General features: G+C 33.5%; 1 protein-coding gene across 4 annotated transcripts in view; it reads left to right on the top strand.

Moving 5' to 3' along the window:
• Nucleotides 1-7,813, top strand: part of LysRS (Lysyl-tRNA synthetase) — a 40,403-nt gene extending 32,590 nt beyond the window's left edge. For 3 of the 4 annotated variants that reach the window (XM_081740830.1, XM_081740827.1, XM_081740821.1), the window contains 2 exons: nucleotides 1,736-1,879; nucleotides 6,834-7,813. In XM_081740830.1, coding sequence (XP_081596956.1) covers nucleotides 1,736-1,879; nucleotides 6,834-6,929 — 240 coding nt within the window. In that variant the 3' untranslated portion in view covers nucleotides 6,930-7,813. The other variant, XM_081740826.1, reaches the window with a different exon arrangement.
• Nucleotides 7,814-14,297: the final 6,484 nt, after the last annotated feature.

Below are 14,297 nucleotides of genomic sequence, written 5' to 3' on the forward strand. Positions count from 1 at the left end.
TTTTCAGGGTTTTCCTCAGTCCTACCAGGCAAATGCCGAAATGGTACCTAGTAAACAGACCTGGCCGATACCTTCCCAAATCCGTTCTACTGTTATTGTTGTTGTTAGATATCCAGTATAAAATGACCTCTGAGCTGTATCAGGTGATTAATACTTATTTATTTATTTAACAATCAACTGGCATTGGTTGGTTGATAGATTGTAGAATGGGGACGTAGAAACTGACATGTAACTGCACTGCTTAATAAAACACTTGCTTTCATTAAAAATGATTTAGAATATTAATATAAATCAGCGAGTTGAAAGTGTATGTATTGTTTTTTATAATGTTATTGTTACAACAAGGATAGCTATTAAATACAGCTTGCCAGATAATTAATAATAATAATACGAGGTGCAAGAAAACAGACAATATATATATAAAAGAAATTTATTGTGGCTGATATACAAGTACACATCTTGGGTATTTTTCGATGTAGTCACCATGAACCTCCAGCCGTAAAAATCTGCCGCCTGAGAGTGCAGCTAGTCCAGAACTGGTATCTTGAGCATTTTACCGTCATTGACACACTTCCGTACAAGCCACTTTTTTAGGTGAACAAAAATAAAGAAATCGCTGGGGGCAAGGTCGATGCTGTAAGGTGGTGATTGAATAGTTACCATCGAAATCTTTGAATTGTCTCAACAGTACGAGAATCTGTGTGTTCGGCGGGCGGTGTATGGATCAGAATAATTTCAGAGCATAGCATTTTACTCTGCCAACTTCGGATAGCATGTCGCAGATTATTCAGTTTGCTGTAATTGTTCGTCCCGGTTCCCAGAATTCCACAAGAATCACCCGGTTACTATGATTTTGTGTACTGGTTATTTTGCTTTAGGAGAACGAGAGTGCCGCCGTTGCATTTAAGTGCAGCTTTGACTCCCCAGTGGCGTACAATATCCCGGTTTCATCCCCCCCTCACGATGTGAGAAAAGAGGTCATCTTCATCCTCCCCCAGTGGTCCAAAAAACCTTGTGCAGCTATGCTTTTTGTGAGCATCTATCAACGTTTTTGCCACAGTTTGTGATAACCCAGCGTGTCAGGCACAATTTGATGCGCTGTTTTGGCAAGACACTTCTGGAAATTATTTGGAAAGTTCGGTTATTATAAACCGGCGATTGAATTGCATTTTCTCATTAACGCGTTCTCGTTAACGTCTGAACACTAGGTCGTCCACTACACTCATGAACATTCGAATGTCTGTTCCGGAACTTTTACACCATTGCCTAACTTTCTTTTATTCGTTACTGTCGGTCCGTGAATGCACAGAATTCCTGATGGATGGCAGCTGCATTCTGTCCTTTGGCGTTCAGAAATTGTATGACATATTTCTCTTCACATTTGGCGGCCATTTCACTTTACTCCTACTCGCACAAACGCAGCTCCACTCAAACGATTCTCTTTCTATTGCAAGCAGAGAATACTAGAGCATGCTCAATTCATCAGTGTTGCCAACCCAGCGTAAAGTATTATCGTCCTTTTTTTTTTTAATTTTGGGATACACCTCGTAGAACACGAAATGAAGTATTATAATGAGAAAACTTCCACTAATTGAATATACATGAAAACTTTGTATTCATAAGTACATTTTATATAATTTTTATCAATTGTCTATATAAAAAAATAAAAAAATATACGATCACAAAATATCAATATACATTTATTCATAAACATGTAAAACTTTCTGTTTTTAAGGATAAGGCAGCGGGAGATGATGAAGCTCAGCTGGTGGATGAAAACTTCTGTACAGCTTTGGAATATGGTTTGCCTCCAACAGCTGGCTGGGGAATGGGTATCGACCGTGTTACTATGTTCTTGACTGACTCTAACAATATAAAGGTGAGTTGTTTTGTTTATAGTACTCCACTTGAAATTTGTTTTAACGTGTATTAATGATCTTGTTGAGTTCTAAAATATCGGAGCAGTGGTAAGTTGGTAAGCGTTAATATCATGTATTTTTTTTTAAATAAAATGTTAATAATACTCTAATAGTTCTGTAAAGTGAATAGTTCCTACAGATGTCATGAGCTGTTCTTGCGCGCAAATAGGTATCGGATCAAAGATAAAAGAAATTGGGGAAAGCATTATTAATTATATATGCATATTCATATTTTCATTTAGCAAGTTTACAGTGATACTTGAGTCGTGAAAATTTATTTGTTACGACAGAAATTGACGCATTTCTAATCAAATTATTAAAAAGATAAGTGGAAACACTAACTTCCGTTATTGCGTCAGCAAGAGTTTGTGTGAGCAGTTTTTAATAATCTATAGAAAATAATTCTGTGAGAAAAAGATCGGGTTGTTTAAGCAAGGATATCATAGTTGGATATAATTTTTGTCACCTGTGTGAAATTGAGCAGTGAATGATCGTGGATTTCAGTTAGGTCATTCAAAGTTACGCATTACTCATTTGACTGCAATAATTTAATACATAAATATGTATAACTCCGATAAATCGTAAATTGCTAGTGCTGTATGTAGATTCAAATATAAGTGAATTCAAGTAAATTCAAGTATAAGTGAATACGAACCTCCAGATCTGTATCCTAGAAACATTCATTTTAAACTGACTAATTAGAACCTAATAATAATAATAATAATATCTAATACAATAGTGAAAATTCATTCTGTTCGTGGAATTGTTTGAAATCGTTGCAAGATAATATTATTTACGCGTCCGTATTCCATTATTTACGTACATTGATGTTTTACGAATTTTCTGGATTACAAAGTATGAAATAATAGTGTGAAAGGCAGAAGTTTTGGATACCTATGAAGTTTGGTCATTTCTTGGATACATTTAAAACTACTTGAATTTTGGAGTATTTTTAAGATAACTCCTTTCATTTCGTAACATTCCTTTGTGCCCCGACATGAGCACAAGTATAAGTCTCCGATAATAATTTAACAGAGGGTAATGTACTAGGTATTTGAAATGTGTAAAGTCACAGTAATTCTAGAAAATAAGTTCCATTATTTTGTATTATTAGTATGGCGAGTTACTAAAGATACTACAACCTCAGTGTAAAGGAGCTTAACTTCAATTTAGTTACTTTGCAGTATTAATGATGAACAGTAGGTTCGGATTTTTTTTTTTTTTTTTTTTAATCATTATGTTCTGAGTTTTCAAATGTGCTGTATGATTCCAAAATTCTGTATCAAACACAGATTTAACCAAGATTGAGTTATTAACTTCAGTTAGACTGATGACAATAATGACAGAAATCCTATATATATAAAAATATAAAAATCGGGCATTAACGATATACAACAACTTGATTATCCAAGCATGTTTCAGTTTTTGATTTCAAGCTTACGGGTTAGAGGTGTCCAATCTTTTAAGGTTTGAGGGCTGTTTTTATTTTTTCAGGAATCACTAACTATTTACTTATCTGTTGAATAGTCCGTCTCATAAGAAAATTCCAAACGGGACGCTAAATATTCCTTAAAAATGTCCTGTTATAGCTCGTAGTTACGTAGTAAACTTTTTAACGTACCCTTAAAGCTCATATTTGAGTCTTCGTTTGAAAAGATTTTTGAAGAAAAGACCAATCCTTCCACATCAAATTCAATTATAAAACAAGTGAGTTTTGTTTCACAGTGTAAAATTATGATAGACATCCAAATTATAGAAATTCAATACTTAAACTTCAAATAATACATTTATATAATTACTATTTGGAATACATTAACAAGATCAAAGATAGAACCTGTTCCTTCGATTTGAACCTGTTGAAACCGGAAATGACTAATTAGAACCACTTCCGGTTTGAATAAAGAGTTAACAGAGGGAATGAAACCTATTCTTGGGACGCGGTGCAGAAAACCGCATCTCGATATTTCTTTCCGTTTTTGCTCTGTGGAAATCAGTATTAAAACCGGAGATATTTGAACCACTTCCGGTTTTGATAAATTGGTCAGGACAGTCATGGTACATTGCCTTGCGCTAAATCGTTTACAGGAATGGCTTCTCGTTATCTGTTATCATTTTCGTTTTATGGCGTCTAATTATTAATTTCAACCACTTGAAAGAATCGAATAGAAAGTTAACGGAGGATTTGAAACCTATCCTTGGGACGGTGAATCGCTTACAAAAAACCGCATCTCAGTATATCTCTTACTGTTGACGGACGAACATAGCCGTTCTATAAGACTTCCAATACTTATGCATAGAATAGTTTGAAAGTCTAAAACATTACATTCAAGAGACAGTCGATACCACTAGTCCTGATTCCTGTTAAAAAATAATGTGAAAGTTAAAATTGGAATAAGGTTAAATAAATAATAATCTCTTGTTTTGAAAAGCTGAAGAGTCTTCACAGGAATGAATAACGACATAACAATGGTTATATTGTGCCAGTTTGCCGAGTGTCTCGTTCGTTAAACTGATCACTCTTAATAAAGCAATAACAGTAATCAATATGCACAGAAATAACACTGCGGTCGACGCATTGGCCACCCTGAGCTTAGATAATGAAGTTTTCAGGCTTTTATTAAACAAACAAAAGCGATGATCTCAAATTGCAGTTTTTCCATTAAGTACAATCTGTTGCCTGTTGCGCGGAACAGTGATCTTTGGTACTGACAAGTTTCTGCTACAAATCGTCTTCATAGTAACGAAGTGTATCAGCTACTTGAGAAACCCATACTTGAGATTGAAAGGGCATGTAGTTTCCACAGTAGTTATAACATCCTTACAAAGATATAACTACAGTATCTAAAAGTTGTACATCTTTTAAAAATCTGTAGCAAAATTTTTACTAGACAGATAGGACTGCAAATATCAATTACAAAAAAATAATTTGGTGAGTGCGAGCAAGTAGACCAGTCCAGGATGTCGCCGTCTCAATGATGAACATAAGTAGTAGTGATATGTGAAGATGAGTTGTATCAGTACCGATTTTGTTCGTTAGTTCATGTAGAATAGAAAGACCTTGATAATTCTTCAGCAAACCGTTGCAACCATGCTGTAGGACTGAGGATAGATATCATATTAGGGAACCATAGAACATAACGGAGGTTGCAAAATGTTTAAGAGATGAAATAGGATAAAAGTGACGTTCATTGTTGATGAAAAGTTGCTTAAGTACATTGTATAATCATGTTTTGATTTTTTTATTTGATTTGAGTTTAGCGTCCTTTTTACCGGCGAGGCTATATAAAACATGGGCGTACAGTTTAACGTGGGATTCGAATCATATGAGCTCCCGCCAGGAATCGAACCCGGGTTTCTCGCGCTCAAGGCGCGTACGCTATTCACTACCCTCGAGGGAGCTCTGTATAAACAATTATGTTATAACCGTCTTTTGCAGTCGTGGTCGGTCAGTTTCTTTCTTTCTTTCTATCCTGTTTCTTCTGCATGACTTACCCTGTGAATCGATACACCTAACTGATGTGCAATAGAACATCCTTGGTCGTTGTGACAGTGGATGAAAATCAGTTTCATAACATTTCAAATAATGAAAAATACAAAAACAAGTGAGTGATACATAACTGACGATAGTGTGCCGTAATGTAAGTTTTGGCAGTATATTTCTAAGAAAAATTGTGATGAAATCGGTTCTTTTCTCTATTTATCATATATAATTTTATTAGAATCGTTATTTAAATCATTAATAGTTACATTTTCCAAACAGAATTGTGACAAGTATCTTCTTTATTGCAGGATACAATGATTGTACCAGGATATCTCTCAGGTCCCAGAAGACCTATTTTTGAATCGGCTATATTTCATGATTTTAAAAATTTACATTTTAGTTGATTTTTTTAATTCGTCGATTTTTAAAAATGAAATCAAGATTCAAATTAACGTTTATTTCGGGAATGCTTACTCTAAACGGGGATAAATTTGCATGTAACAGTTTTGCTTGATATATAGGGTGTACATATACAAAATTATGGAGTTAGTAAATTAAAATTTGCCTTGTGTAACATCTGGTAGTTTTTACGTATCTAGAAGAGAGAAAAGTCGCAGTTATTTTCTCGGCGTGTTCCACTTTTAAACAGACATTCATTGTCTAAGCATGTTTTTTACAGTGTTACTTTTCATATATTTATCGGTTTCAGATATGTCAAGGGTTGAATGATTCGTATGATACCAAGTTTAGAAATAAGGGCGTGTTTTGTATAATAGAAAAAAGAATGCCACCTTTGTCGCTTAACTGTAATGGTTTTTCTAATATTGTTAAATCTTAAAAGCCTAAAATAGCGAATTTTAAAAGAATTAATCCCAATCAGCTAATCCGTAAATAAAGATTATTATCAGAATCAGCTGGTAGTTAGTGGCTGGCGTATTAATACTCTTCAGCCAGCTTTTGAGATGCACCAATTCATTTTTTATTGTAGAGAAATAGTTTCTATGTCGGGAAATTTTGGTTGTTCATTGATTTTGTATTTGCGAATTAACTAATTCTTTTAAAACACGGATTAAATGTTTATAGTACATTTACAAACTATGGTATTTCTCAGGAAATTACCAAGAGGTAGGTTTTTTTTTTTTTTTTTTTTTATCATGTCTACTAAGATAACCGGAAATCACTTATGTATGGATGGGTATGGATTATAAAATAGTTTGATTTGTTCTTGATTCAAGAGAAAAAAAAAAAAAAAATCATCCAGCCCTTGAACCGATTTTATCGCTTCTTCTAAATCTATATTTTTCTCATTTGTGCGTGTTATTAATGTGTTGTGTGAGGGGAATGTAGTAGTAGAATTAGTAAATGGTGCATGTATGCTTGATATGTTTTCGTTGAAAGTCCTATGGGGTGACCACAGTATCTGTCCTTTGCAGGAGGTGCTGTTTTTCCCAGCCATGAAGCCTGACGATCCAACTAAGCATAAAGAAGATGGTGACAAAGAGCCACTAGTAAATGGAGCAGAGCCATAATAATATAGATTAAATTAGCCAGGGAAAAAATGGAATTATATTTAATTTCAGAGTAACTGAAGCAGATTATTAAAAGTTGCACTATGTGCAATTATTATTGCAAGATCTTAGCTGATTCTTGCTTATGCACTAATTTATTGCATAATACCAGTAGAAGGTTGAGGAGTATTTAAAACTGTTTTGGAAAGAGCGCAGTTAACATTGTGTACTGAGATGTAATCCATGTCAGAACTCAAGGAGTTTCTGAAGTGAAGTATTTATATGAAATAATTAGTGAAAATAAACATTCTTGGTTTTACCTGTCAATCTAGCTGAAATGTATGTTAAAGTAAAGACGTACTAATGCAACAGTCCAAAGTTCATGATTTTATTCTGTTTTCTTCTTGAATTCATTATCTTCAGCTTTTTAACCAGTGTTAATTCAATGAAGGTACAGTTACCATTTTATATTTATTTATTTATTTCAAAAATATCAATGTTAATTATTCATAAGATGTGTGCGCGTGTGCGTTGGTGTGAATTTTTGACATCCTCGATAAGAAATACGCTTTGAACAAAAATACTAATGCAATGTAAATCAGTTTATTGTAGATTGTTAATATTGGAAAAGGAAATGTATTTGAAAACGTTCTATATGCAGTAGCACTTTATGTTCATTCCAGAACAATGTTGCCAACTTCGTGTGAGCATGATACTTGCCTTAAAGCAACATTCGGAATATAAGTATTATGATGGTATTCTTATTTATATTTTGAAGTAGTTGATCCACAACCTATTGTACTTAAAACTGTTACTGTTTTCTATGTCAATTCTTTAATTCTGTATCAATGTGGCCAAGCATAAACAAAAAGAGAATAAAGATTTGTTTATTTATTTATTATTAATTGTAATGGATTTTAATGTGGATACTTCTCCTGTTTTTGTATATTCTTTATTAAAACATAGAACCCCTGTTTTATTTGTAACTAATTTTTAAAATCTAAAACCTGTTCTAGTAGTACAATAGATGTTATATGTCGTGTTTGCGTTTTTAGATACGTTTAAATCTCAAAACGTCTTCGTCATGTAGATGGGTCATTGATTATAGAAAATATTTCTTGGACTGCATGCATTTCTTTTACTTTTTGACTACAGGGATTTATTGGGTTTGTTTTTGACATTTTCTCCATGTTTGCATGTTTGATTTTGGACTTGTCATATTTATAGTGTTCATAGACTCGTGTTTTCGAAAAGAATTAACATCAAAAACTGAATTTCGTGAAACGAAGCATTTCGCAAATTCTGGCTATGTAAGTAATTTGTATGTTAGAATTTTAAGAGAACTTATTCTTTTGAGATCTTCAGTATTGTTTTGAACTCAAGACTGTAGACTAACCCATAATATCTGGATATCAAAATAACGATAGAGTTAATACTGAGCAGTATTACAAGCAATAATTGACGAGTGTTGTTTGTTGGAAAAGTGTGCGCTTCTAACACAGATTATTGACTTATTTCGGATGCTAATTAAATATTTAATAGACAGGATGTTAATTTCAGTGAGCTTCGATATTTGATTATATCGAATACTTTTCAAAATAGTTGGTAAATCTGAAAGACAGACCGAAGTTTACCGTGGATAGGTAGCTTTTCTTACATCGATATAGGAGTGAAAGCAACGAGTTTTCGAAATGCTACTCTTATCAATTTCTTGGTAAATTAGGTCATCCCTAGCAAGCATGTCCTTAATGCGATGTAAATCCAAATGACATGTTAAAGCTCGTGCAATAACAATTTCAAATTTGTTGAATTAGCAGCATGTTGAACTCATAGTATTGTTGTAGTTAATGCATTAATGGTCAACTGTCAACATGTACTAAGATTGGATTTCATCTTTCTTGATAATAAGTTTCTAACAAAACAAGAAATCCTACTGGAGTCTGCTGAAATCTGTATATTACACTTAAGAAGCCACGGCGGAAACCAGATGCTAGCGTAGTGTCACACAGTTGTACCCGTAACAAGTTATTACAATGTCAATATTTGACAATTTAAATGTAAACTAGCAAGTGCCCTCACTTGTTACTGTGGAGAATATTTTGTTTTTTTCTTCTGTACCTTTCACGTGGAATACATCTGAACTTGAAGGCTCGCACAAATTTCGAACCTCTCGTACGAGCACTTACGGAAGCACCCATGGGCACCAATCCTTTTGAGATTCCTTGGACACCCCAGGATCTGGATCTGGATATATAACAACGAAACATGCACTTGAACGCCCCCACTCCTTTTTTCTTCCATTCTAGGCCAAACAACTAAAGACATTGAAACATGTGTTGAATTATTAAGATGAAAAGTCCAAACAAAATTTAATCTTAAGAAGAATACACCGGCTACATATTAATATCTAATATGCGTTCGAAGCATTTAACCTGGAATAAAACAAACATCAATGCGCCTATCTCATAGAAAAGAAATAAGTCTGTTCACTAACGTACAATATTGTGATTACACCTTGTGAAAGAGGGAGGCCCATAAATCTTACCACAAACATATCAATAGTGTATACTTGTCCTTTAAAGATAAATTGCAGATTTAAAATTCGAAATGAGATTCCGAGATACGAACATTATATAATAATTGCAACACCCACCACTTATCTTCAGGATAAGATGAAACACTTATTTTATTTTAAATAAAGGATCCAAATATCAAATTCCATGTCCCAACTTAAGGGATTCTGAGACGTGGACATATAATAATTGCAAGCCCCACTGTGTTTTTCTTCCCTACATACATCAAAGAATGCTGAAACCTGTTAAATTATTTTAAATAATAATAAAATATATATATATATATATATATCGAAATACTAAGTATATAATATAGACGTCTTATTATAATAATTGTAATTCTCAACCCTTTTCTTCTATCTTACGGGGTTCCCAACGACCTGGAAAAGTCAGGGAATTACGGATTTTTACTTCTTAGAACTCACCGTTTTAAACATTGATCCGGCTGTTTGGTGGGGGGTATTGTATAAAATAAAGACTATATACATATGCATGTATAATAGGTGAAGAACCTCTTAGTCGGGAAGAATATATATAAATGCACAAACATGTGTTCAGTTATTTATTCGTGTACTAACTTTCATGTCTAATCTTCACAGTTTCCGAGATATGGACATTTTAGTGTAATAATTGGCACTCGTATTTCCTCCCTCCTTCGTCGAATTTCCAGTCCGTCCTTAATGGTATCGTACGTCACAAATCCCACGTACTGTCCAAATTTCAGGTTTCTACCATAAGCGGTTTGGGCTAGGCGTTGCGCAGTCACTTCTTTTATATACGAAGATTGTAGTTTCAGGTGAGCTACAAATTTATTAGATCAACATGTGTACTTAAAAACCTCTCAACCGTTCTCTTAAAAGCTAATCTGTATTTAAGTAACTGTCGCACGCATCTGGAAAAATTATGATTAAATCTTCAAGTAGGCAATTACCTGACACATTATTATTATTATTATTATTATTATTATTATAACAGGTAATAAGCCTACTGCAGTAATTTGTGCATAAATATTTTTGTCTATACGAACAGTTACGGTTTGTGATTTTAAATGAATCCGAGCATATGTAAAGCTGATAATAATTATACTTGGTGTATCAAGAGCAAGTACCAAAAGAAGTTTCTTTTATGAAAATGTATTTTCAAATAATTCAAAATATTCCCATCCTATTTACGAAAATACGTACCTATCAGTGGCTTCTTACCGTACAAAATAGTACCTATAGATGCATATAGGAAAAGGCTGTGACAAGCCAAAGACCTGCAGAAAGAACTAGTAGTTCGAAAGTGACAACTTGGATATTTACGTGATATTTAAACGTAAATATCTATGTATATCAATTTTAACGTACCTGAGTTAATCGCTTCTCAGCCTCTTTCTAATTCTCAATTTTTAATTTCTATTCTACGGATTTTTCCCACTTCCAAACCTGGAATGTGCTTGCTTTTTCACTTAATACGTAAAATCATTATATTTTAAACATTGTACCTTTAATAATATTGGAAATGGGCTCTCTCCAGAAGGCATGTGCATTGATTTCAACTCTGAATTACAAGAGGCATTAAGATGTATTGCATGCTATTTTCACGTCTGTTTTGAAAGGTATACTTGGTTAACTTCTTCTATCTACTAACTGCGTGAAACTCTATATTATATATTAGTGCTTTTTCGAGCAGATTTACGCATGGTGAACGGTTTTCTCTTCGATACAAGCTGTTTACGAAACCAAATATCATTGCATAAAATAATTGTTAATAAGTTAATGTATAAATTGTATCTGGTAGTAATTTGTGGGAAAAAATTTGTATCTAAATATATTTTTTTGTAATACATTAATTATAAATAAAGATTGTTATATGAATATTATTCCTAATAATTTTTAGTGATCAAACTATGCTTAAGTAGCATCTCAAACAACTTATCCATTTTACAAAGTTTGTCGATGGCTAAGTTAATTATTTTAGTTTACTTAAGTTAACCTATGTCCAAGTTTCGAATACTGTATCCAATCTTGATACATGATCTGATTTAAACTTTCTACGATGCATACAAGTTAATATGAACAATACACAGTACAATAAAGCATTTCTGATTTTTTAAATACAAATGTAGAAAACATGGAAAAGCTCAGGAAAATTAATTGCATATCTTAGAAACTTCAATAGTGATTCTATTTAGTTGATTCTTAGAAACTCTACTAGTGGTTTTGGTTGGAGATTCCAAGTACTTAATTATCGATCGAGTCATATAATCATGCAGCTACGTTTAAGTAATCAATACTTGTACAGGAATAACAGGTGTGGGTTTGTCTATAAAATATTCAGTGGAAAAAGAATTGATTCCTTTCGTTCACAATTAATCCATTGATGTCCATATTGCGCACGGTGTTCGTAAGCCAGAAATTGTTAACATATTCGGAAAATCAAAATTTCAAGACATCGTGCCTGCCATTATGTTAAGGTTAGCAAGGATGAATCTAAGAAGCAACATGTGCTATTTGCAGTAAGGAATTCGATAAGAGTAATACAGAGTAAATCTTATATCAACGGTTCGTAGAATGGAAGTGAATAGATTATAGTAGTAACCTCTACTAGTGAAATAAACACAAATAAAAAGGTTAAGTAAGTAGTAATTGCTTTATGGGATCCGTAATTCTTATCATAAGAAATTGATACTCTATCTAAGTATTTCGGAAACCAAGACGTTATATCTGTTAAATTTTGTAAACATCATTGGCTTGAAATTGTACCTTGCAGATTGAGTCCTTAGAGTATAAGAGATGTGCAGAATTAAGTTTGAAAAAGAAATTCAATAAAATAAAATTTGATTAAAATAATCAAATTACACTATGTTTCGAGCTTCTTACTGGATCTCTTTTTCTACCTTATCAAGTTCAAAATCAGATGAAGTTCTGTATGGTCAATTTGAGGTGGCAGTATCAGCGAAATATTTATCTGATGAAATAAAACGCTTCTTATACACCTTAAGTACAAATGAATGCTACCAGATGTCAGCTCTGGTAGCTAATACTGACTCATAGCAGGGTTCACACTGATTTTTGAAGTCGGAAATTAGACTGTCATGGAAAATCAGGGAAATACTTCAAAATATGACGAAAGTCATGGAAATTTACTATATTTCACAAAAGAGTCAGTTTTTTCAGGTGCCCACAGAAGATTATATATATATATATATATATATATATATATATATATATATATATAAAGCCTTAAATATGAAGACATTCAAAAAGTGATGAAAAAGGAAATTATCTTGAGAAATCAAGAACCTTGAGGAGAGCTGAAAGTTGTTAAAACTTCAAATGCTACAGAAGAAAATAGATTAGTTAGTTGTAGATAATCAGAGATGAACCTAATTACGATATATTTTTACTTACGTTGATGATTGTATTCTGAATGACTAGATATTAAGAATATCATTAGTTGGTGCTATTGTTTAATTATATTTCAAATACAGAAAGTTGACTCATAGCAGAGGCGTATCTAGAAGCTTGGAGGCCCCTGGCAAGCTTTTATGGTGCCCCCCCCCCCCTTCTGGTTTCTACCAGGGTAATTCAGAAAGTAATGCCTCCAAGCCCACTACTTGGCCAATAGTACTGCAAACATTCTGAACTGTTTATGATTAATACACTGACGTTAAGTTATAGAATGTCACTTGTTTTGCCTTCCTATCTCTTCTCGTTCCTGAGTAATGGAGCAACCATGGCATTCAATGACGTCCGGTTGAAACAGGCTGTCACTGAATTTCTTAATTCAAAGTTGTCCCATCTGCTGGCAAAGTGTTCGTTGATATTCTGCCTCATCCTGCCTATAGTCCAGATCTGTCGCCCTGCGACTTTTGGCTCTTCCTCAAACTTAAGGATCACCTTCAGGGCTAATGCTACAGTTGTGACACGGAAGTGGAAGCAGCAATTCGGCAGTAATGTCGCCAGCTGCCACCATAATTCTTTGCCGACGGCATAAAAAATCTTGTTTACGTTTGGCGCAAGTGTGTTACCCGCAATCGGGACTATGTTGAAAAATGATGCCACCATATGTAGCTGACCTTACAAGCTTTCCACTGATATCTGTATCGGTGCTATCTGTCAAACACAAATAAAAGTACCACGTTGGAAGCATTACTTTGTGAATCACCCTCGTATAACTGACAATTGACATCCTTACAAATTTCGTAACTCTACAACATTATTAACATTTAACGAAAAAAAAAAATGTCCAAAGATGTGACATACACCAATTGATAGAACTTACTAAGCTGAATAAAATGTCAGTATAAAAGCTAATGCGTAGTTTTCGAGAAAATTTAGAAAAACGAATTATTTTGTAAACCTAAAAGTTGATGCTGGACGAAAATCATGCCACCTATGAATGATAAGACAAACACTGAAGGATACCCTTCATGAAGCTCTTCATTATGACACTAACAAGACGACAGTACATAGTGTGGTTCATAAGATACAGCCCAAAATTATGATAGCACATACAATTTATTTTATATTTAACTAAAATATTGTCCAAAGTTGGGACATATCCGATGATAGATCACATCGAGTTTAACAAAAGGACATACTTAAGTGTAAATTCTGTATTGTTTCCGAGAAAATCGATAAAAACGAACTTCTATGGCGCTGAAAAATAGCTTACTCATTGCCAATAATAATTGATAATTAAGCTAAAACAGATTCATAACCAGGTTAATGCACTGAATATGTTAAAAAAAAAATAATCAAATTTTGTCTTCTTCTAGCACTGGCACACGCGCTCTGAACAGTTATGAACATACTACTTTATTATCTTG

The sequence above is a fragment of the Thermobia domestica genome, chromosome 2 (assembly GCF_964235325.1).
Source record: "Thermobia domestica chromosome 2, izTheDome1.hap1.1, whole genome shotgun sequence".
Classification (NCBI taxonomy): domain Eukaryota; kingdom Metazoa; phylum Arthropoda; class Insecta; order Zygentoma; family Lepismatidae; genus Thermobia; species Thermobia domestica.